This window comes from Eubalaena glacialis, chromosome 2 (genome assembly GCF_028564815.1).
Source record: "Eubalaena glacialis isolate mEubGla1 chromosome 2, mEubGla1.1.hap2.+ XY, whole genome shotgun sequence".
In the NCBI taxonomy this organism is placed as follows: Eukaryota; Metazoa; Chordata; class Mammalia; order Artiodactyla; family Balaenidae; genus Eubalaena; species Eubalaena glacialis.
This window is the reverse complement of record NC_083717.1, coordinates 108,941,741-108,967,264: the sequence shown is the minus strand read 5'-3', so window position 1 is coordinate 108,967,264 and position 25,524 is coordinate 108,941,741. Positions and strand designations below refer to the sequence as shown.

At 45.2% G+C, this 25,524-nt stretch overlaps 1 protein-coding gene across 1 annotated transcript in view; it reads right to left on the bottom strand.

The window, feature by feature from the left end:
- Positions 1-1,504: 1,504 nt before the first annotated feature.
- VPS39 (VPS39 subunit of HOPS complex) overlaps positions 1,505-25,524 on the bottom strand; it is a 49,228-nt gene continuing 25,208 nt past the window's right edge. Inside the window, exons 9-25 of the mRNA XM_061180442.1 lie at positions 24,646-24,766; positions 24,413-24,533; positions 21,561-21,690; positions 13,336-13,478; positions 11,278-11,421; positions 10,677-10,818; positions 9,916-10,002; positions 9,517-9,590; positions 9,091-9,189; positions 8,344-8,461; positions 7,722-7,850; positions 6,577-6,679; positions 6,309-6,354; positions 5,249-5,398; positions 4,949-5,083; positions 4,598-4,689; positions 1,505-3,551 (exon numbers count right to left, since the gene is read on the bottom strand). Of these exons, the coding sequence (XP_061036425.1) occupies positions 3,476-3,551; positions 4,598-4,689; positions 4,949-5,083; positions 5,249-5,398; positions 6,309-6,354; positions 6,577-6,679; positions 7,722-7,850; positions 8,344-8,461; positions 9,091-9,189; positions 9,517-9,590; positions 9,916-10,002; positions 10,677-10,818; positions 11,278-11,421; positions 13,336-13,478; positions 21,561-21,690; positions 24,413-24,533; positions 24,646-24,766 (1,910 nt within the window). The 3' untranslated portion in view covers positions 1,505-3,475. The remainder of the gene's footprint in view (positions 3,552-4,597; positions 4,690-4,948; positions 5,084-5,248; positions 5,399-6,308; positions 6,355-6,576; positions 6,680-7,721; positions 7,851-8,343; positions 8,462-9,090; positions 9,190-9,516; positions 9,591-9,915; positions 10,003-10,676; positions 10,819-11,277; positions 11,422-13,335; positions 13,479-21,560; positions 21,691-24,412; positions 24,534-24,645; positions 24,767-25,524) is intronic.

Here is a 25,524-nt window from a genome sequence, read left to right as displayed (position 1 = left end):
ATGGTCCAGGAACAGAAGTAGGGATATGGTCAGGTGGTATCAATAAGGGCAGGTAAAAACCGGCCTGTCTGTCCTTAAGCTACTAGAGATAAAGGCTTTAGAGGGTCCCCTTTGACCATCGTGAGCCTTAGGCTGCAGATGGTGTGTGATGCTCCCTTTTCTGCAGACCGCAGCCACCTAGGTGGCCAAGACAGGCACAGTTTCTGGAAGAAAGGATCTCTAGGGCAGTGAGCTGTTGGGAGATACATTTCTTTTCCTCAACCAAGACCCAGTCATCTCCATTCTCCTCCCCAGTGCCCGAGTTGGGAGACTGAAAAGATGACATTCCAAAATGAGGTGATTCAACTCTGAAATGAATTCTGCAGGCAAGTTCAGACCAGAAATTCCCAGAACTGCTGTTGGCCAGGTCCCAAGGGGGAGGGCCTGTTTCTGCTTAATTTGGAGCATGAGGCCAAGACCTGTGCTGGGATCTCAGAAATGCCAGAGTTCCACCCTCTTAGTGACCTGTATGCACAATGTGGAGGCCCACGGAGCCACAGCAGGGGAGCCTGAGGGAGGGGCACGGAGCTAGCTGGGGGCAGAGCCAGGGCCCCTGACTGATTAGAGTGCTTTCTGGGCTGTATCCTACCCTCTCCTGGAAGTCATCGGCCCCATGCCTCAAGAAAGTCATACTTCTTAGTCCCAGACGTTTTTTCATCCCCAGAGAAAACTCAGGATGGCCAGAGATGGCTCCGGAGAGGGACACAGAAGGACCAGATTGCCTTTTTGGAGCTGGCCAAAGTGGACCAACACTTCTCCACTTCTCAAACATCCCTAGGTTGGGCTTCCCTGGTGGCGCAGTGGTTGAGAGTCTGCCTGCCAATGCAGGGGACACGGGTTCGAGCCCTTGTCTGGGAAGATCCCACATGCCACGGAGCAACTAGGCCTGTGAGCCACAGTTACTGAGCCTGCGCGTCTGGAGCTTGTGCTCCGCAACAAGAGAGGCCGCGATAGTGAGAGGCCAGCGCACCACGATGAAGAGTGGCCCCCACTTGCCGTAACTAGAGAAAGCCCTCGCACAGAAACGAAGACCCAACACAGCCAAAAATAAATAAATAAATAAATAAATAAATGGATCATCACATTTAAAAAAAAAAAAAATCCCTAGGTCCCTTAATCCCACCAAGTCAACACCTTTCCTGCCTGTCCCAGTCATCATGAGCTGCAGGAAGAGGCACGAGGCCCTAATATGTGAAGCGAAGGGCAAGTAGTTTGGATCAGCTAGAGTTGCAGTGTCTATTAGCACTTTGTGATGCTGGAAATGTTCTGTATCTGTGCTGTCAATATCAGCTACACACTAGCTGTACTGGACGGCACACATCAAGACAGCAGTGTTATACTGACTTTTTTTCTCAGTCACTAATTGGATTAGTCTTCTCGATTATTAACGTCTCATTGTTATTTTCATCAAATCCCACAGGAAAGGGGGAAAAAGAGACCCAGACAGGCTTGGTTTCTTACTTCATGATGTTTATTATGAGAGATCTTCGTCGTCCTCACTACAGAGCTTTCATCTCCAGCCTTCTCCACACCTCCACGGAGGGCAGAGAGTCCAGGGAAGGAGCACGGAGTTCAGGAAAACTGAGTCGTTTATGTATTCCAGAAGGGAAGGAAACACACATTCTTCATTCTACTGCTTCAAACACGTGTGCCACACAGGTAGGGAGATACACACACTGCAGGCGGGGAAGGCAGGGCGCGTGGGGCGGGGCCTATTTCTGTGGCTGCTCCCAGAGGAAGCTCGGTCCAAGCCGCTGCAAACAGGGCCCCGGGCAGCACTGCATCCTAGCGGGGGCGTGGCCAGTGGGACATGGATCTTGTGAAGCGCTGCTCGGCCTCCCAAATGTGAGCAGAGGGCCCCGTCTCTGTGAACAGTGCTGACGGCCCTCACTCAGTCCCTTCAGACCCTCCGCAGAGAGCGTGCCTGGGAGGAGCCTCATCTATACCAGCAAGTCAGGCTACAACACAGGCCCCAGAGAGCACGGTGCTGGGGTTTAGAAAGGACCTCATGTCAAGGACAGGCAACTAGAACAGTGCCAGCATCGGGTGCTGTCACATACCCTCATTACTGTTAGAAACACTGGGGTAACAGGACGGTGCATCTACAAAATCCCCAGGAGGACAGGATGCAGGGCCGCTGTCCCTGTGTCCTCAGCCTGCAAGGCTAGGCACCCCTCCTGTGGGCTCTAGAGCCCCGTGGGAGGCAGGGTCTCCCCCGAATACAAACAAGTGCTCAGCGGATCTGGCGGTGAGTTATGTCACAAACTCCTGCCGCCAGCAGCTCGGCCGACTCCCAGCTGTCCCCGAGCACCTCACAAGCACGCCCTGCATCATGTCAGTGTCAGTTCCTGATCTCATCGTTCCCCGTGTGCAGCAGAGATCCACCTACCTACCATATCCCAGAGCCATCCTCCAACCCCTGCAAAACAAAGCTGGAGAACAATGGCCAGGCCAAGGTGTAAGGTAGGCGGATGACACTGGCTGGGAAGAGAAAGGTGCCCCGAGCACAAAGCACTCTGCTCAGAAAGCCTAAACCAACCTGCCCTGGGCGGCTGGTGGATGAACCAGGAGCAGGAGCCTCTGCGGACACCTGCCAAGAGGTCACATACCCAGGGCAGCCCACTCTTAGAGCAACCGTCACACTCGGCCCGAGGCACAGAGAATGAGGCTCTCCTAAGCTTCCAGGCATAGTGCAGACAGTCCAGGGAGGCTCTATTTACAACACACCTGACAATCGAGCAATGTATTCCTAGAAACTGGGACTTCCTCTCGCTTCTCATTTTACCTTGTTTAAAATACTAGTTATTCCCGGTGTCAGGAAAATAGGAGAGAAAGCCTGGGTGGAGCAGTGGGGGGGCGAGATAAAGGAAGAAAATAAGTAGAAAGTGAAGGAGACTGAAAAATAAAGAGCCGCGTGGGGAGACTGGTGGGGGGACACAGGGTCAGCGACTACAAAGTGACCAGCATTACCTAGAGGACGGGCCATTTGGCCTTTGCAGCCAGAGGAGCTCTGGTACTCCAGGACTTCAGGCAGCCGAGCTGAGGGCTCCTGTGAAGTCCTGCATAGAAAACTTGGAATAAACAACCCCAGGGTTGCAAACACTTGAGACAGTTTCCTTATTCGGGTGATTGGAATGCAAAGACAGGATGGTGCCCTTCCCCATCTCCTCCTGTCCAAGCAGGTATAAAGTTCTCTGGAATTGCCTGCAACATAATGGTATATAAGGTGTAACTAATAGCTTTTTCTATTAAAAGTCTGGCAACGCCAGAACACAAGTCTCACTGATTCAGAGATGTTCCAGTGCACAAGGTAGCCAGTAGTGTCCAAATGGGGAGACTCCTGGTGGTGGCAGCAGCCCCCGATTCCCCAGGCCGGGGCTCTCCGCGCCTCTGGGATAGCCGAGCTGTCCGCTGCTCAGTCTTCGGCTTTCTGGGCTCAGGTGTCAGCCGGGTTGACCTCTTTGGAGCAGAAATAGTGCACGACCACCCCATTGGGGTATCTTGCAAATGCACTGCAGGGAAGGAAAATGACCTGGGAGTGAGGACTGCCTCTAAGAGAAGACCACTTCTTACTGGAAAAGGCACCTTACCGGGTGCCATCCCAGACGCCGCCCACCCTAACCACAAAGAGCAGCCTGCCTTCTCTGGATTTACGTAGCCACCATCTCTGTCAAATATCCGAACAGAGGATGAGGTCCATGCCATCTGAGCGCATGGGGATATTTCTTACTGTCATCAATGTGCAAGCACAGGCAGATGGGGCAGTACACCAGCCTGGCTCAGCAGCGGCTGGGAGCCGACTGCTCATCAGAACAAGTTTTGGGCTAATTTTTTTTTTTTTTAATATTTGTTTATTTATTTGGTTGCACCAGGTCTTAGTTGCAGCAGGTGGGCTCCTTAGTTGCGGCATGTGAACTCTTGGTAGCAGCATGCATGTGGGCTCTAGTTCCCTGACCAGGGATCAAACCTGGACCCCCTGCACTGGGAGTGCAGAGTCTTATCCACTGTGCCACCAGGGAAGTCCCTTAGGCTAATTTTAACAAACGACAGCAAGTCTTTCTAAAGAAAAGGATCCTTCCAGCCATATAAGAAAAAGGACAAATCATTCTTCTTTGAAGGAAAGGGGTCTGACTGGAGTATATGCCTTAAAACAGAACGATGCTGCCTCAGGATTTTACTCAAGTCATGAGGCAGCAGGTTGAAAGACCTTTTTCTTCCTTCAGAGGTGTATCCTTAAAAGATAAGGACTTCCTGCCCACAAACAGCTCTCACACACCCCCTGGCTACATCACAATGTTTAGCTGCCAGAGGGGAAGGGCTTTATGGGCAAGGAGTCAAGAGCTCCATGCCATACATTTCAGGCCTTTAAATTCTCAAACCCCCTCCACACCCTCATCAGACAACGTGGCCTGCCCTCTGGAGGCTCAAGAACTAAAAGCGGCCTGGATAGTCTGCAGCTGCACTTTCCTCCTTGGTTAAGGGGCATAGGGGCATTTAAATCCATCCTGAGTGTGACCCACATCAGAGCCGACAATGCATAGCTGTGGATGAGGCTCACCTGTTCCCAATCTTCTTCTTACACACCATGCACACCTTCTCCTCTGTGATGATGCACTTCACCTGCTGGTGTAAAATCCGCTCTTCCTGGACCTGGGAGCAGAGAGATCGGGGGGAAAAGTCCCACTGTCCGGCAGGTATTTAGAACAGAAGGAAGGGCCGGCACTGTCTCATCTCCCAGCCCACAGAGACTCCCCTAATTGAAACACCTGCATTTAAATGCGTAGTTGGTTACCGATCAGCTTGAACTAGAGTTCAAAAGCATAAAGCTCTGCCTTTATCTACAGGGAACGTGGTTAACTGTCTCACACTGAAAAGTACACGCCTGCCCTCGTGTCTGAAAGGCTCATACCCTCAGGAACTCTGCATGGAGAAGGTTCTTGAGCACTTGATTGAACCGTTTCTTTTGTGCATTCTCTTCCAAGACCTTTTCCAGAAAGATGCGTATATCGTTAATCTGAGTGTTCGCTGGCAGAAGGTTGATGGCCTGGGGACGGGAAGAGAGAAGGGACTAGGGTGAGGCGGGACACGAGTGAGACTGAGGAAATGCCTGCCGTCACGGAGCCCTCGAACCCCAGTCCCTCCTCTGGCCCCTCTTCTCGTTCCATGCTGTCCACACGCGCCCTCCGTCTCCCCGAGAAGAACTCCTGACCTTGGTGGTATCCAGTTTGCCGTGGTGCAGCTCGAGGACCTGCAGGGCGGCTTGGAGGTTGGCTTGCGGCTCCAGAAGTTCCAGCTTGATTGGTCCCAGGCAGTGAACGCTGGGCGGGGACAGGTACATCCGGAGCAGGGACAGATACACCTGTCTCATACACAACAAGCCACGCACGTCAGGCTGGCAGCAACCCTCCCAGAACCCCCAGTGTGACCACACCTAAAGGCAAGAGGGTTGGTCTATAGGAACAGCTGTCACGGAGCATTTAAAACTCATCATTTTTCACCTTTTAAAAATTTTTGTAAAGTCAGTCAACTGAAGATGTCAAAAATTAAAGATTGTGTTCTCCCTGAGAGAAAAAAAATCAAATGCCTTGTATTTGTTTTGCATTACACTGTTAACAAAACGACTCAAAGAGATCCCTCATTTCCTTTGGCTTTGAAGGCTGAGACCCTGCCACGTATTAGCAGGTGAGGATTACCCAAGATGAGATGCTGCATCTCCTACTGGTACCCGTACCACAGCGTTTCTCAGCCTCAGCACTCAATATTCTGGGCCGAATAATTCTTTGCTGGGTCTGTGCTGTGCACTGTTTAATAGCAACTCTGGCCTCTACCGCCTAGATTCCAGTAGCACACCTACCCCCAGTCATGGCCACCAAAAACGTCTTTGTACATTGAGAGATCCATGTGCAATCTAGATAGAGCACACGTGTGCACCTTACCAGAACTATCAGATGTTCCTTCTCAACAGGCTGACCACATAAATTTATTACACAAGTTGGGATTCTTTCGAGAGTAAAGGGGCAGGGGTGCTACAAATAATCACATGGACGACGACAGATGTAAGCCAGAACCATCCCAGGCAAACCAGGATTGTGGTCACCCTGCCTCTACCTCAACACGCACGTGCAAAACCAATCAGCACATTGACCCATGACCTGTCTTATCTTAGCAATTCATACCAGGGTCACCTGTGGCCAAACCAGAGGGGTTAGCTATGCTAAGAGGGACAGTGCAATGCACCCGTGCTCCCTGGGGCCAGGGTCACTACTTACATCTTTGTTGCCATCTTTATTTTGGTCATAATGCTTGTGGCAGTACCTGCAAGGGAGAAAGTGGTCAGACAATGCCACGTCTAGAGACAGCGCATCGATGCTGCCTGCGTGCGCAGCCTAACGACAGCAAAATCGGGAGCCAGCACACGAGGTGATTCTTGCTCCTGCTGAAGGGTGGAGGGGTGGCTTTCTTAGCCTCTCACGCCTCTCATCTCTCTGGGGGGCCTCTTTTAGACCCTTGCGAGGTGGGATGACAGGGTCAACGTACTCTTCAGCCATTCTCGTATCCTTCAGGATGTGGACATAGATGAAGAGAGCTTGTTCGTGTTTCCCCATGCGTCCTAGCAGGAGAGCACGCTCTTCTAAGAGGCCTGTGGGGAAAAAGGTGTATAAGTAACCATCATCCCCATTAGGCAAGCCCAAGGCCAGGGGCTAAGCTATTAGAGGAATGGATATTGGGGGAATATAAAAGGGGAAAAAATATTTTTATTACTTGGGATTTTTTCAAGGAGAAAATGACTAAAATTTTTAAAAGGGAAGAGGGGAGGGAGCTATTTTAGGAGGTACTTTATCCCATCTTTTTTGTGATTGCTTATAAATGGGGCAACAACACTTGATGATCAGCCAAGTGCATAAGAAGCACCTACAATGTACCAGGCACTTCAGCTAGGTAAGCAGACACCTGGTCTCTGCTCTCATGGAGCTTATACATCAGACAGACGTGTGTCTTTCTTCAGACACACGTCTGTCTGATGTATAATTAGACATTATGCCAGATTATAAACACTGCTAACCAATGAACTTGGCCAAGAATATGTACTGAAGCAAGAAACAGCTTTCAACCTGGCTATCAATTAGCATGTGGTGGGGCTTCCCTAGTGGCGCAGTGGTTAAGAATCCGCCTGCCAATGCAGAGGACACGGGTTCAAGCCCTGGTCCGGGAATATCCCACATGCCGCGGAGCAACTAAGCCCGTGCACCACAACTACTGAGCCTGCGCTCTAGAGCCTGCGAGCCACAACTACTGAGCCCATGTGCCACAACTACTGAAGCCCACGCGCCTAGAGCCTGTGCTCCGCAACATGAGAAGCCACCGCAATAAGAAGCCCGCGCACCGCAACGAAGAGTAGCCCCCACTCGCCGCAACTAGAGAAAGCCCGTGTGCAGCAACGAAGCCTCAACGCAGCCCAAAATAAATAAATAAATAAAAATTAGCATGTGGTTCATACCCAAAAGAGACTCCGCTCAAACAAAACTGAGCCTTCAGAGGGGACAGAACAGGAGCACAGGCCTGAAACATGTGGTTTTTCCCAGGCCCAACCTTTTGGAGGGCTGGGGAACTGGTAAAAGGGAAAGATCCGTTTTTGCATTACTTTCTGCTAAAGTGGCTCTGGACCTAAGCCAGACACTCACCATCAAAAGGAAAATCACAGATGAGCCGGCCTGGGTCATAGTAGCTAGAAATTTCCAAGAACTTAAGGAGCTTCCGTCGGTATTCTCCCAGCTCTCCCTCTTCCTCACCAGCAGGGACTGGAGCTTTGCCTTTAAAGAAAACCACGCTCAGCATGAAAGGATGCTGTTGGGCAGCAATGTGGGGTCATTAAGAAAGACGAGAGGGATGGGGTTCAATAATCAGAAAGGGCCTCCATGGTGGTTTCCAGTTGGCCTTCTCTTAGCTTACGGTCTCTACATGGCCCCAAAACATCAGCTTGAGGTAAGAAAAAAAACCAAGCTGCGTAGAGAAGCACTCTGCTAGACAAACCTGTTTCTTATCAGCACAGGTGTCACTCTGCGGACAGATCTGCTCCTTCCCCACCACCAGGGGTGATGCCCAGGGAAGCTAAGAGGTGCCCAGATCCAGACACCAGCCCCTGAGTCTCACCTGCGGGGTCACTTAGCTGCCCTGGCTCCTCTGAGGCACTTCCTGCCCACCTGGGCCTACAGAGAAGGTCTGCTTCCCTAAACCACCCACGGCACCCTCAGGTCCAGCTCTCCTCTAAGGCCTGGGGCCACCCCACTTTCCAAGAACTGGTACCTGCAGGGAAGGACAGGAGATACTCCTTCATCAGACCTTGCACCTTCTCACAGTACAGCTGGATCAGGCAGTTGTGGAACCGAGAGCCCGTCTCCTCCCAAACATGGATGACGTGTTCCTGAGGCAAGATACAGGTCTGCCTGGTACCCTCTGTGCTGTGACCCAGCCCATCGCCCAGGCTCCCTCACATTTTTAAGGCCCAAGAGGTCCCATCCAGATCGTCCCCTAATTAGGCCACAAATATTACCAAGGGATAGTTCTTCTAAAACCATTGGGAAATTTCACAGTACAACCCAGCAACATCAGGAATTATTGTCTTGATTTCCAATCGAAGCTCCTTTATTAACTCTGTCTCATAATCCTCCAAATCAGCCCATGTAATTAAGGTTAAGCATTTGCATTCTGGTACTTAGGACTGATTTGTTGTCCTTCGGTCACAGTTGAGTCTGGCTGTACAAATGTGGCTCTGAAATGTTTTTCTCCAACATCCTTCTCTTTTATCCCTCTGTACGTCATCTTTAGAAGGTAGCATCTTTAAATCTTTAGAAGGTAGCATCAAAAAATGACATCTCCAGCTTAGTCTACTGGGATCTCTGTCTTCAGAGGATATTACATTCCTTACATTCCTTACAATTCCTTCCAATCCCCAAGGGACACAAACCCTAATCTGAACTGGCTAATCACTGACTCATGCAGTCCCGGATCCTGGGTTTGAAGCTTTTTAGTTCAGATCAAAAAATACCTTACCAGATACGGAATTGCCAGACCCTTAAAATTCTCCACTAAGAAGCCAAGCACTCGGTCTCGTGGCAGAGACTCCACCTCTGGGAGGTCCTCAGTAAATATCTGTTGGAACAAAACCCGAGTTCTAGCAGCAGAACCATCTGATGGCAATTCTTCCGAACGCACATGCGCACAAGCGTAGGGTCAAGTGGACAGACACTGTATGGGAAGGGCATCTGTGGCCAGTTACTATGGGACAGACTAGGTCGCAGGTCTCCTGGCATCTGCACCAGGCTCTTTCCACTCCACTCCATTGCTGTTCCATGTTTCCCAGTCTTTGAAACACCAGAGAACTGCATAAATCCTTCCTCCCCCTCCATCCACTGCCGTCTGAAGTAGAATCAGGACCAACCGTGGTGCCAGATAAATCCAAGGGGCTCTGTGACCTACCTTCAGCCCATCCTCTGGAAAGTCTCTCAGCACCCACACTGAGTAGGAAAAAATCAAATGCAGGTTTTCTGTGCCTAGAGGGAAAAGTCAGCAGATGAAGCCCACCCACCCTGCCCATAGGACCAGGAAGGCAGGTGCCCAGGTTGCCCAGGATTTATCTTCCAGAGAAGATAGCTCTGTCCAAGCACCAGTCACTCAGGGCTGCTTGGGCCTACCGAGCTGGCTACACACCAAGGAGCTGTCATGGTTCCATCACCGGGGGGACTTTCACCCTAGCCAGAGGAACCCAGTTGGGTGAACACGAGGGAGGGAGGGGAATGACCAGTTGGAATCAGAAAGGGAGAGGTCAGGTCCACTTCACCATCCTCTCCCCGCGCCCCTTCCACAAGCTGGACTTACCCAGGTGTTGCAGGTACTGCACTGTCCTCTCATGGCCTTTCAGAGGGGAATTCGCTTTCTTGGACTGGTCCACCAGCACCTGCAGAGCTGGCCACGAAGCCCAAGAATAAGGTCATGAGCCCCTTCCAGAAGGCGTATCTCCTTGGAGAGTCATCACACTGTAGGCAGTTTTTGGCAGGAAAGAGGTTTTTGCAGGAGGCCCCCTTGTCTTGTCACCAACCTTAAACCAGGCACCTACATGCTCTGCTCGTCTGTAGCCCTAGCACACCTATCAAATCTTGTGATCACACAATACTTTGCCTAACTCGTTGGTTCTTTCCATAGATCAAAGAAGTAGAAATGAAGAATAAGTAATTAAAAGAGGGCCAGATCTCCTCCCTAGCTTCCCCTTCAGTAATCTTGTGAACAAACTGTGTGAACAAGATAGCATCTCAAGAAAAATCACAAGAAGGCAACAGGCCTGCACACAGTGGGGGATGGCCCCTATCTCAATGATTAACTGAGATTACGTCCCTTTTTCCCTTTAAAAGCTTTCATGGTCAAGCAGAATCTTCAGAGGGGGCTTTTGGGGCACACTGAGTCTACCATCTCCCCAGACTGCCAGCACTCTCATTAAAAGCAACTTTCCTTTCTTACCAACATTTGTCTCTCTCTCGTGTATTGATTTTCAAGCAGGGAGCAGCCGGACCTGATTCGGTTAACACCACCTCAGTCAAAATACAAGAGACCCTCCCAACCAAAGAAACCCCTCCTCCAGTCACCTTTCTCATGGAGCCCCTTCTTCTCGTACAGAATGATCAGTTCGCTGTACTTGTGAGCCTTCTTCAGCACATGCTCGCTCTCTTCGATGTGGCAGTGGTTGTTCTCCAGGCGCAGCAAGGGGGCCACCAGGGCCACGTTCGTCTGCAGAGGAGGCAGGATTTCAGCAGAAGCTGCTTCCTGGGGACCCCGCCCCTTCCCCAGCCCCAGCCTGCTTCAGGCTGAAAGGCCAGGGGTGTGACAAGCAAGAGACAGCAAACAACCCTTTGCCAGGACTACAGGTAGTACCTTGTAAAGCATTTATGCTCTTTCACACAACATGTTTCAAGGGTTTTTGGGGAGAGGGAGGGTAAAGAAAGGGGAAATTTTCTTTGGGGGAAATACTGTCCCTGTTCACCTCGTAGCACTAACCCCCATCTTAGCAGAGAAGACCAGCCCACTGTAAGATTCTGGGTCAACATCTCGCCGTATCCCCTCAATTCCAAGAAGCTCACAGACGTCAGGCCAAGAGTAGCTGGTTCCTGTCATCAAAGGCTTCACTCTTACCAGGGGCAGGGACCCCAAAGTAGGGGACTGTGGGGACCCGAGTGCTGGAGAACTCACATGGAGGTAGCACTTGAGCAGGGTGGTGTCAATGATTTGCAGCAGCTTCTTCTTGGATTTGATGGTAGGAGTGCCTTCCATGAGCGGGGAGGTGCTAGACTGGTGATCAGAGTCATTCAGCTTCTTGACCAATTGGCTTCGTTTCTGCCAAGGCCAAAAATGCGGGGTCAAGGCCAGGACTAAATCTTTCTTTATCATCCGAGCTACTAGGCAATTCCAAATACGTCTAAATCAGCTCACACCTACCCAACCCTGATCCCACATTAGCATTCAATTTTTATCAGGGATCAAAATAGATGACCACCAAATCACCAGACACAATGACAATTATCTACTGAGTATTTACTACAGACCAGGCACTACGCCAAGCACTTTACATATTATCTTATTGTAAACCTACAACAGACGCAGGTAATATTAGCCCCATTTTATAAGTGAAGAACCTAAGGCACAGATATTAGATACCTCCTAAGTGGCAGAGGCAGATTTCAAATTAGGGTCTGATTCCAAAGCCCGTGTTCTTTTCTTTTTTTAAATCAACTTTATTGAGGTATAAGTTATATACAATAAAATGTACCCCTTAAAAGTATACTATCAGATGCGTTTTGACAGATATATACATGCATGTAACCACCACCCCAATCAAGGAACGAAACATTTCTGTTACCCCTGAAAGTTCCCTTGTGCTCTTCCCAAAGAATCTCACCCACCCTCTACCCCCACTGATCTGATTTCTATCACTAGAGACTACTTGTCCCCTGTTCTCAAACTTCCTATAAACGGAATCATCCAGTTTGTACTATTTTGCGTCTGGCACGCCCATGGTCTTATTTGTTCTACCAACTCTCTGGCACAATGCTCATGTCAGTTACCTCCATACATTCCAAGCTCAGTGGAGAAGGCCAGGAAAAAAGGTATGCTTGCAGTCCCCTAAAGCTAAGATGTTGAAAACAGAGGGTCTTCTGTGATGCCACACGCTTGGGAGACTTTCTGCCCCGGGAACCTTTTTTTCACTTGGTTCATGGGGTGTGCAGTATGCAGACAGAGGCAAGTTTCTGTGCTCCTTGCAGGCTGCCAGCCACCCCTGGAGCCCAATGTCAAGGAAGTGCCAAGGCAATGGATGCCTGACCGGACCTGTGGGACACCCACTGACCCAGAAGCAGGTGATGGGAAGCTGGCTTACAATTTTCCTAGCAATACTTCTCATGCCCATCCAGAGGACCCCTTACAAAGGTCAGCAGAACACTTCTGGGAAAAAATTTAATAAGTTCTCTGACTCTGAGTGGGTGCACAGGAAATAAATAATAACCTTCTGCACAGAAATGTAGGGTTCAGAGGCTTCAATGGAGACATTAGTTTTAGTGCTGACATGAAAATTTCACTTATCTGCCCATAACAGTAAATTGAAAATAATTTAAGTCTAAATACTCCCCCTAAAAAAAACATGTTATAGAAGAATATTTAATGACAGGGAAGGACTTTCCTAATATGTGGCTAAATGTTTTAAAAGTAAGCTATAAAACAATATATAGCTTGATATCCATTTGTAATAAGTAAACCAATATATAAATAAACAAAAATTATTCACAAGTACAAATAAAAGTCTGGAAGGACAACACTAAAATGTTAGTTAATTTTCTCTGGGTGGTAGAGCTATAGGTGATTTTTATTTTTGTTTTATACTTTTCTGTGTTTTCCAAGTTTGCTGCGTAGAGCAGGTATTTTTTCCAAAAGTATATATGTTCCCAAAAAGTTTGTTTTAAAAAAAGTATTCTTTTCTATCAACTAAACTTTTCTCTTTTTAGTTCCTATAATAGCTTAGCGTGAATTTACCATGAACTGAATGTGTTTCCTGGCATCAGGATTTGGCAAAAAAGAGCTCAATAATATTGTTAAGCAGGGAGATGAAGCAGAAAAAAATGTGCCCCCCCCAGACTTCGATAGTGTTCATTTACGGAATACCTGTGGCATTATAGAAGGCCCCCAGTTCCCTGCCATAGAGAAGCAGGTACTGGAACTTCCAGGTAAACTCTTCCATATACTTCTGTATATACCTACCTGTGTCAGGTAGTCAATCAGAGCTAAGTGAGCCTTCTCCAACTCAGCCCCAGAGAGCACAGGCAGTGGGTTAGGATACTGTAGCTGCTTCCTGTAGTCTGTGGGTAGCAGGTCTGGGTACAGGCCCATCACATGTGTAGGATCTACATGGAAGGTAAACATGATTCCCCAGAAAGGAACACAGCAATTTAAGGATAAACAAAAACAAGACTAGTACTACAGCAATAAAAGTTCCAGACTGACTTTTTAAAAGGAATGACTCTTGGGGCTTTCCTGGTGGCGCAGTGGTTAAGAATCCACCTGCCAATGCAGGGGACATGGGTTTGAGCCCTGGTCCGGGAAGATCCCACATGCCGAGGAGCAACTAAGCCCGTGCACCACAACTACCGAGCCTGCACTCTAGAGCCCACAGGCCACAGCTACTGAGCCCGTGTGCCACAACTACTGAAGCCCGCTCGCCTAGAGCCCGTGCTCTGCAACAAGGGAAGCCACCGCAATGAGAAGCCTGTGCACCACAACGAAGAGTAGCCCCCACTCGCCTCAACTAGAGAACGCCGGCATGCAGCAACAAAGACCCAATGAAGCCAAAAAGAAAAAAATATATAAATAAATAAAATAAAATAAAAATTAAAAAAAGAGAAAGGAATGACTCTTAAGTTCATAAAAACTTGAGCTATACACATATAGTTTGAGCACTAAAACATTACAAAAATGGCATGACTATATATTCTAAGACATATACAGACGTAGAATTGAAAATTCATTAACTTGCTAAAAGTAGGGGAGAAAAGAATTTCCCAAGGAAAAACTGATATGACATTGAAGCTGAAAAAGATCAATAGACTTACTAATAAAAAGCATATATACGTCAAAAAAGGAATAGTAGTAAAACAAAAACACCAGGCAACAGGCTAGGGAATATGTTTGCAGCATATATGGCAGAGGCTAATAGGTTGATTATATAAAACTAATTTACACAGATTGGTTTTAAAAAACATGGGATTTCATTTGATTAATGGGCAAAAGACATAAATAACTGACAAAAGAAGAGTATAAATAAGGGGGAAAATGTTCTGCTACATTATCAAAGTGGTATACATTAAAAATGTCAAAGAGGTGACATCTTTATATCCATTTAATTAGTTAAAAAATTATTTTAATATGCTACAACCCAGTGCTTACAATATTGTGAAACTGAATCACTCTTATACTGCTAAGGCAAAAATATTGCTACCTCAACAAGGAAAAAAGCACCTGGACCAACTAATCCCACTTTCAGGAGCGTATCCTCAGAAAACAATCCAAAATATGGGGGGAGGGCCAGGTCAATGCACCCAGGGAAAACCCCAGTCAGTGCCCATTCCAGCCCCAGCCAGCCTGCCAAAGCCACACAGCATATGCCGTCTACGCAGGGGATGCTCCAACACAAGGCCACACCTTCAAGACCAGGAGAGGAACTGTCTTGCCTAATTCAATGAAAGTAAAAGCTGATTCTTTGAAAAGATAAACAAAACTGATAAACCTTCAGCCAGACTCATCAAGACAAAAAGAGAGAGGGCCCAAATAAATAAAATCAGAAATAAAAGAGGAGAAGTTACAACCAATACCACAGAAATAAAATCAAGCATAAGAGACTACTATGAACAATTATACACCAACAAATTGGGAAACCTAGAAAAAATGAATAAATTCCTAGAAACATACAACTGTCCAAGACTGAATCAGGAAGATATGGAAAACCTGAACAGACTCATTACTAGCAATGAAATTGAATCAGTAATCCAAAAATTCCAGGACCAGACAGCATCTTGGGGGAATATTACTAAACATTTAAAGAAGAGTTAGACATTTCCTAGTTAAAGAATACCTATCCTTCTCAAACTAGTCCAAAAAACTGAAGAGGAAGGAACACTTCCAAACCCATTATATGAGGTCCACATTACCCTGATACCAAAACCAGACAAAGACACTACAAAAAAAGAAAATTACAGGCCAATATTGCTGACGAACATAAATGTAAAAATCCTTAACAAAAGATTAGCAAAGCAAATTCAACAATACATTAAAAGGATCATAAACCATGGTCAAATGGGGTTATTCCAAGGATGCAAGGATGGTTCAATATCCACAAATTGATCAGCGTGATACACCACATTAACAAAACAAAGAATAAAAATTTCATCATCATTTCAATAGATGCAGAAAAAGCATTTGACAAAATTCAACATCCATTTATGATTAAAAAAAACCCCCACAAAACTCGTAACAAAGTGGGTACAGAGGGGACATACCTCAACATAATAAAGGCCACACATGACAAGCCCACAGCTAACAACATACTCAATGGTGAAAAGCTTCTTCAAGATCAGGAAGAAGACAGGGATGCTCATGCTTGCCATTTTTATTCAACATAATATTGGAAGTCCTAGCCACAAGCAATAAAACAAGAAATAGAAATAAAAGGCATCCAAATTGGAAGGGAAAAAGTAAAACTGTCACTATTTGCAGGTGACATGATACTATATATAGAAAACTCTAAAGACTCTACCAAAAAACTATTAAAACTAATAAATGAATTTGATAAAGTTGAAGGATACCAAACATACAGAAATCTGCCACATTTCTATACACAAATAACAAACTATCAGAAAGAGAATTGTTTTAAAAAATCCTACTTTCAATTGCATCGAAAAGAATAAAATACCTAGGAATAAATTTAACCAAGGAGGTGAAAGACTGATACTCTGAAAACTATAAGACATTATGCAAGAAATTGAAGATGACATAAATACAGCTGATCCTTGAACAGTGGGGGGGTTAGGGATGCCAACTCCTGCCCCTGCACAGTGGAAAATCCACATATAATCCTACAGTTGGTCCTCCATACTCACAGTTCTGCCTCTGTGGATTCAACCAACTATAGACTGTGTAGTACTGTGGTACATATTTATTGAAAAAAAATCCATGTATACGTGGACCCACCCAGGTCAAACCCATGTTGTTCAACGGTAAATGGAAAAAAATATCATGCTCATGAATTGGAAGAATTAATATTTGTTAAAATGTCCACACTACCCTAATCAATCTATAGTTTCACCGAAATCCCTATCAAAATACCCACAGCAATCTTGAGAAAGAAGAATGAAGCTGGAGGTGTCACACTCACTGATTTCAAACTATAAAACTATAGTAATCAAAACAGTATGGTACTGGCACAAAAACAGACACACAGATCAATGGAACAGAGTAGAGAGCCCAGAAATAAGCCCACACTTATATGGTCAATTAATCTATGACAAAGGAGGCAATACTATACAATGGGGAAAAGACGCCTCTTCAATAAATTATGTTGGGAAAATTGGTCAGCTACATGTAAAAGAATGAAACTAGACCACTTTCTTACACCAAAATACAAAATAAACAATAAATACAATACAAAAATAAACTCAAAATGGATTAAGGACTTAAAATGTAAGACCTAAAATCATAAAACTCCCAGAAGAAAACATAGGTACTATGCTCTTTGAATTGGTCTTAGCAGTATTTGGAACTGTCTCCTCAGGCAAGGGCAACAAAAGCAAAGTAAACAAATGGGATTACATCAAACTAAAAACCTATTGTACAGTGAAGGAAACCATCAACAAAACATAAAGGCAACCTACTGAATGGGGGAAGAGATTTTCAAATGCTATGTCTGATAAGCGGTTAATATTCAAAATATACAAAGAATTCATACAACTCATTATCAAATCAACACAATCCAATTAAAAAAATGTGCAGAAGACCTAAATAGACACTTTTCCAAAGAAATCATACAGATGGCCAACAGGCGCATGAAAAGATGCTCAACATCACTCATCATCAGGGAAACGCAAATCAAAACCATAATGAGATATCACCTCACACCTGTTAGAATGGCTATTACTGGGACTTCCCTGGTAGTGCAGTGGTTAAGGATCCACCTGCCAAGGCAGGGGACACGGGTTTGAGCCCTGGTCTGGGAGGATCCCACATGCTGCGGAGCAACTAAGCCCGTGCGCCACAACTACTGAGCCTGCACTCTACAACCCACAAGCCATAACTACTGGAGCCCGCGTGCCTAGAGCCCGTGCTCCACAGCAAGAGAAGCCACCGCAATGAGGAGCCCGCGCACCGCAACGAAGAGTAGCCCCCGCTTGCCGCAACTACAGAAAGCCGGCTCACAGCAAAGAAGACCCAACGCAGCCAAAAAAAAAAGAATGGCTATTACCAAAAAGACAAGAAATAACAAGTGTTGGTGAGAACGTGGAGAAAAGGGAACCCTTATGCACTGTTGGTGGGAATGTAAATTGGTGCAGCTACTAGGGAAAACAGTACAGAGGTTCTTCAAAAAATTAAAAATACAACTACCATACAATCTAGCAATTCCACTTCCGGGTATTTATCCAAAGAAAATAAAAACACTAATTCAAAAAGATATACGCATGCTAATGTTCACTACAGCATTATTTTTGCCAAGACATGGAAGCAACCTAAGTGTCCATTGATACATGAATGGGTAAAGAACATGTGGCATATATATATATGCACACAATGGAATATTAGTCATAAAAAGGAATGAAATTTGCCATTTTCAACAACATGGATGGACCTAGAGGGTATTACACTATGTGTGATAGATTTTTCAATCTGAATTAGCTCATGTGCAGCTGGTAAGTGGGAGAATGGTGTAGGTATGAGGCAAAAGTTGTTTTGGTTGGTATGCAATTTTCCCCAGCTTGTTAATGTTTTGAAGTGACCAGGGGCAAGCTTTCTTACAATTAATGAGAAACCTTAACTTATACAGGAAGATCTAAAGAAAAGAGCTGAAAATCCTATAAAAGTGCCCTCTTTTAGTGCAAGTAATGGCTGATTACTAGCTTCAAAAACCACTATACTTTCTACTAAGTTAAGCCATCTGGGGAAGATGAGAGTAAAAATGAAGCAAAGATGTTTCCTCCCCATTAATTGTTTTGGAGGTCTCATAAAGAAGTCTGCACCCAGGATCAGATTTTTTACTTTGATGAAACTAGTTTCTATTAGAAGCAAATGTTCCCAAAGATCTTATCTCAAAAGAGAAAGCACAGCCCCAGAGTTTAAGGCAGCAAAGGACTATCATGCTGGGTACCAAAAACAATGGGAATTTCATTTTAGTAGGATAGTTATTTTTATTAGTGTTCCAGTTACAAAGCTGCCTAGGATTTGAGTGGTCTGCTCCAATGTTATTTGCCCCTTAAGTCCTGTTATTATTCATATTTGTTATAGAATATAAGGTTCTGCAGGACCACATTCAAGGCATTATAGCAAAAATGCCTGTACCTCGATACATATAAAAAAGGGCACCCTGGGTGCCACATGAATATTCTGGCCATTGTAAGGGATCTAGCCTCCCTACTGTAAGCAAATAAAGGGACATTCTATTAATATATCAGTCTCATGTGTCAGGGTCAGTCTGTCACTAGTGGTCTGATGATCTCTGGATATACTAAGAATACCCACTACAGGACCTAAGGACCAGTCCTTAGATTGAAGTCAGTCAAGGGAGATGCTGCCCAAAAGGCCCCAAAGGCCCAGTCAATAGCCAGCTGCCCCCAGACCACATCACCACCAGCACATACCTCCTGCTGCTGGTAAGGGTCCACTTGTGCCTTATCTTCCCTACTAGACTGCTCTTTGAAAGCAGAATTCCTGTCTGATTACTGTTGCTTGGGGCCCAGCAGAATGCACTGCACTCTCTTAAGAGCTCAGTATATATTTGTGGAGTGAACAAGTTAAAAAGTAGTAGCTTCATTGGGATTGATTTTAAAGTTCAAGTATTGTTGGTACATGGAAAAAGGGTCAAGTTGTTACAGCAGTTCTAGCTTATTATTCCAGTGTCTTCCCAAAGAGCTGGTGGCATACTGAAAACAAATGTCCCAACTGAGTTCATTCAGACGAAGGATGGTAAATATTTACCAATTTCAGGGTACCCAGCTTCCATCCTCCTTCTTAAGAGCAAACTATTTCATTTTGGTGAGCTCCTTCTTCCAGACCATGTGTAGTCTTGGTGGGAGAATAGTTCAGGCACCTATCTTTGCCTTTAGAAGCAGAGTGTAGCCACAACCTCCTTTCCCACTCCTAGGACAGTGAGAAGGAGTGAGACCATGACCTAATCCTGGCCAATCAGATCCCTTTGATCTTGAGAAATTGGTTAAAGGATGACAAGCAGTATGGCACACATCAACATATATCCAGTCCTACGTGCTTCTTTTATGTAATGCTGATACTCCTCCATCATGAGGTGGGGTCTGTGTTCCCTTGCCTTGAACTTGGAAAGCCCTTGTAAATTAATAGAATACAGGAGAAGTGACCATCATAAAAGGCACTGAGGCTTCCACCTAGGCCTCCTGGATCACTCACTCCAGGGAAAGCCAGTCACTCTGCATGAGGACACTCAAGCAACCCTATGGAGATACCCACCTGGACAAGAACTGAGGCCCCCAGCCCATAACCAGCACCAACATGTGAGCTATGAGAGTAAGCCACCTTGGAAGTAGATCCTCTAGCCTAGTCAAGACTTCAGACAAAGGTAGCCCAGCCAGTACACAACTGCAACCACATGAGAGACCCCAAGCAAGAACTGCCCAGCTGAGCACTTCCCCAATTCCTAACCAACAGATACCAAGAGAGATAACAGATGATTTGTTATTTTAAGTCACTAACTTTGGAGATAATTTGCTACATGGCATTAGACAGCTAATACAAGCTGATGGGGGCAACTTTTATTGAGGATGCAACAACAGGGGAGGTGGTGGCAGTAACAGCTAAGGAAGTGGCTGTGCTGGTGGAGGACTGCCTCGGCTGTCCTGGCTACAAAGGGATTACTGTCCAGCTTCCTATTTCCTGCTGGGAGGTCCTCTGGAGCAACCTTGGTTCCTACTATTCCCAAGCCTGGTCCCCCATTCATTTGGTAGGCTCCTCCACCTGCCATTCCCTTAATATTCCAATAAGCCATGCTTAATTTAACCAGATACTGTTTGAATTCTCCAGAATTGGTCTTTACTGCTCACAACCAAGAACCTTAACTGATACAAGGAGTTACCACAGTTTATTGTTGGCCAAGGTCAAGGGAAGATGGAAAAAAGGTAAACAAAGAGGAGGAAAAACGAGGAGATAGAGAGTCAAGCCAAGTATATACAGATTGATCTAAATTAAGCAAAAATGGACTATACCCAAATGAAATATTTAATAATAATAACAGCAAACACTTACCTGGCATTTATTAAGTACCACACACTGTTCTAAGCACTTTCCTGTTCTAAGCACTTGACATAATCTTCACTGCCACACTATGAGGTGAGTAGTATTATTCACCCTGTTTTGCAGAGGAGAAAACTGAAGCAGAGAGAGTCCAGTCTGCCTGAGGTCAGGCAGTCTGACTCCAAAGTACCTGCTCCTCATCACAATGCTCTAATGTCTAGAGAGCTTTTAGGACACTGAGAAAAGAAAGGGATTTGCAGCACTGCCCTACGTGGCTCTTAAAAATGACCTACAGGTGGGACTTCCCTGGTGGTGCAGTGGTTAAGAATCCGGCTGCCAACGCAGGGGACACGGGCTCGATCCCTGGTCTGGGAAGATCCCACAAACTGCGGAGCAACTAAGCCTGTGTGCCACAACTACTGAGCCCACGTGCCTAGAGCCCGAGCTCTGAACAAGAGAAGTCACTGCAGTGAGAAGCCCATGCACCGCAACGAAGAGTAGCCCCCGATCGCCGCAGCTAGAGAAAAGCCCGCGTGCATCAACGAAGACCCAACGCAGCCAAAAATAAATAAATTAAATTAATAAATTAAAAAAAAAAATGACCTACTGTTGAATCCTACTAAGTTCAGGCCAGTGACTTTTGTCTAGAACAGCAGTCAATAACCACTAGATGATCAAACACACATGTGTTGACTTGAATGACTTTCTGTTACCTTCCTCTAATGGCAAGGGCAAAGCATCCCAGAAAACTGGAAGTCTGTATATGTAGGTGAGACCAGAGTCATAAGATCAGGACTGTAAATATGTAGCCACATGGCCACCCACAGGATCCTGTTACGTACGAGGATCAATTTAGATGAGCGTAAACTTTCCCCATTCTCAGAAGTCTGGTGTCATTTCTCCCCATCCTTTCCAGTTCCCCCTCCCTCGATTTAGTTCCTTATCCCTAGGCCATACCCACTTGTTACCTGTGCCAAGTTTAGCAAAGACCTGCATGGACTCATCAAAACGCTTCTGGCAGAAGAGGTTGAAGGCATACAAGTTCTTGATGTGATGGATCTGTTGCTGTTTTTCACTGTCGGAATCATCTTTCATTTCCTGGTAAGAGAATATAATAGGTAGGAGCTCACTCACTCAACAAATATTTATTCAGTATATACCAGGTATCAGACAATACCCTGAAACATGCTATGCCCTCACAGACTGCCCTTACATTCTAATCATAAGTCACTATGCAATTAAAATACCATAGGGTTTCTACAAAATACCTGACCAGTACTCCTGAAAACTGTCAGGGTCATGAAAAACAAGGAAAGACTAAGAAACTGCCACAGATCAGAGGACACTAAGCATGCATGACAGCTAAATACAATGTGATTTCTGGATTTGAACCTGGAACAGAAAAAGGGACATTACTGGAAAAACTTGGTGAAATCTGAATAAAGTCTAGCGTTTAGTTTAAAAACAAAAAATCAAAACAAAACAGGGTGAATGATGATAGAAGCACGTGGGTAGGGTATTCAGTCTAGTGTGAGCAGTGGGTCCAGGAAGGCTTCCAGGAGGAATGTAAACTGAGACACAAAGGATGAGCTGGAGTTGGCCAGGCGAGGCTGGCAGGTGACAGAGAGGGGATTCCAGGCCAAGAGGACAGCACGTGTGCGCAGGGCCCTAAAATGACAGAGAGAACATGGCCTGCTCAAGGAATGAAAGACGTTTAACATAGCTGGCACAGTTGGGAAAGGTCCTGTTCACAGTAAAAGCCAAATAAATAGAGCTACTTATTACCTCTGCTTCTTCCTTTAAACTTTTCCCCCCTTATATCCTTTTTAACCAATCTTTGCCACATTTAATTTCTTCCTTCGAAATGTCTCTCCATGTCAACTATACCCCAATTTTTTTAAAAAAAAGGTCTCTCCATGTTTTCCCTTCTTTTCTTTTCCTCTTCTATTGCGTTCACCCTAGTCCAGGCCATCATCAGCATGTCGCCACGCTTGGGCTAAGCTCTCCTGCTTGGTGTTTTAAAGGCTCTCAAAGCCAGGCACAGCCTCCTTAGCTAGGTTATTCCCAGACATTCAAGCCACACCCTACATGCCAGTCAGGATGGGCTCCAAGCATCCTGGAAATACTTGTTTCCACACTTGTTTTTACTTCTTTAACTTCCTCGGGCTCTGTAACTCTCCCTGTTTCCTGCTCCTGCTCCTACCTATGCTTAAAAAGTCCAACCTTAGGATGCCTTTTCCAGCCCAAAGCAAAGTTTAGTACATAACTGCCCTCTGAAAGTTTCATGTATGTTCTCTGATTAATTTAAATAAGAGACAGGTTCCTCAAGAGCTAAGATGATATCAAGCAACCTTCTTTCATCATAGAGCAGAACACCTAGTAAGTACAAGCCTAGTAAAGAGAAGGGAAAATGGAAACCCACTTCCGTCTTCTCTACTGAAGATTAAACAGACAACCTGCAGCAGGAAGATCACTGGAAAGACCTGAGACCTTCCTTTTAAGAAAAATAGATACTAAAAAAAGCTATGTGCTACATAATACCCTTTTTATAAAGTTCAAAAACTAAATACATATTCAAGCACACAAATATATATGAAAGATTAAACAAAAAAATTTTAAGGGCACGATAAACACAAAGTTAGGATAATGGCTGTGTCTGGAGGGTAGGCAGAGGGATGGGATGGGGAGGGACATATAGGTTACGTAAGTTATTTTTGGGGGGTAGGATGGTGGGTTCATGGGTATCATTATTTTAAAAATGAAAATAAAATAATTTAGAGCAATAGATGAGTGGGGAAAAAAATAGTAAGATGCTAAAATTAAATGGCCCAAGACAGAAACAATCCATGGTATATTAAATGTGTCTAACTACTAAGACTGGATTTTTGTTTTATATCTAGAACTTATACACCCAAAATAAATGTTGCTCTTCAAAAGTATCTACCATATAGAATTATAAACATATGTATTCCAAAATTTGTGCCCACTGTTTTCCTTTCAGAAGTAATTTATAAGATACTCTGAAAACCAAGTTTTCCTACTATTATCTTCAAAAAATCTCTTCTCTTTTACCAAATTAGCACTGTCCAGTTTAATGACTAAGAGAGGTTTGGAATGACTTTTAGTTGTTTCATAAAATCAAATCCACCCTTTAGAGATGACAATAATCACCACTGGGGATGTTTAAAAGAATAAGACAAGACTTGAAAGTCAGTCTCCAAGAAGCGTTTTGGCAATGAGAGCGTCACTGAAAGAACAGTATGGTCACTACTTTGCTGCGAGTAACATCCCACGAGTAACATCCCATCCATTCAAGGAGAGTGAGTCTTGTGACTGCAGCCCTGCTGAATGCAGCAACCTGAGGTGGGTTCAGAATACCTAAAGAAGGCCTGCTTACCCAAGCCCAGGAGACTACTGGTGAAAGGGATTTTGAGAGGCCCTGTAGTTGTTGCATTCAACCACACTGTAATCTTGACAGTCATGACTGTTATTTTAATGTTAGCATTGTCTTTAATTTTTCCAGGCCATACCATATCTATTAAATTATTTTACTGTCCTATTAATTCTATGAAATACTATTAGTATAATTGGCATTCATTCTACATTTGACAGATAAGCAAACTGAGATAGTGAAATCATTTAGAGTCACATAGATATCTTATGGCAGGGTCAGATCCTGAATCCAAGCCCCCTGACTTTCAGCTCTGTGTTTGTTCCTCTAGTCCAAACTAAATATGAACATCTAAACTAAAATCCGCTACTCTGGAGAACAATGAGGAAGGCCCATTTCTCACACCCAAATCTCAGAAACAAGACTTACTGCAAGCTGCAGAGCCAATTCAAACTGCTTGTCCTGGAGAAGCTGTTGGATTTGGGTTGCCATGGGGACTGGAATGAGTCTCCAAACAAAATGGTTGCTGGCCACATAGATAATGTTTGATCTGGAGACAGGAGTAAGAGGATTAGCAAAAGAGCGCTGGCTTTATGATGACACAGATGACTTTAAAGCTGTGTGATAATATGGCAGCTACAGTCAAGAAAGAAATTCCTTACCCTCCTGAGGTAATGAAACGGGGTCTTTGCAATTCAATGCTCTGGACCAGAAGCCTTGGCTCAAATGTCCGGATCTCCACATATCGAGGCAACACTGCAATGATGTAGGGAGGCTGGTGCTCTGCACAAGAGAGAACATCTTGAGTTGTGCTTCTGCTCTAAGCCTTTAGGGTTATGGACTGTTTCAGCTTCTCAGTTCTAAGCTGCACTTGGATCTCCAAATGGTCCACTAGTCAAATACCAAGCCAGGATCCTACACTGTGATATACAAAGAAAAAAAAAAAATGTTTGTCTCAGTGATGCTAAATCTCCTGCACAAAAAGGATGCATCCAGCTTTGCTCAGAGGGACCTGACTCCACTCCTACTGTTTCCCTGAGAGAACTGGGTAAAAGCGTCACTGGCTCCTTTCTCATCCGTCACAAAGCCAGGCCAGACCAAGGCCAGCTGCAGCTCCCCTAACAACGAGTCAGTGGGAGAACAAGATTACATAACTTCTTCATTCTCTTAGGAAAGGCAAGAGGAGGGCAACTTTTTTTTTTTTCCCTAAAATTATGCTAGAGAAAGAGATCCACATTTCTGTCCAATGTTGTTTCTGCTTGAGATTTTCACAGCGAAAAGATGCAGAACTCCACCTAATGCTCAATGGTTCACCAAGAAGGCAGCTGGATGGCATTCTCGGTGTAGCCATTTTCTTACATGAGGTAACTAGTGTGTCAAATTCATAAAAACAGAAAGTAGAATGGTGCCAAGGGCTGAGGGAGGGGAAAATGGGTTCTTGTTTAATAGGTACAGAGTTTTAGTTTCACAAGATGAAAAAGTTCTGAAATGTGCTGCACGACAATGTGAATATACATAACACTACTGAACTGTGCACTTAA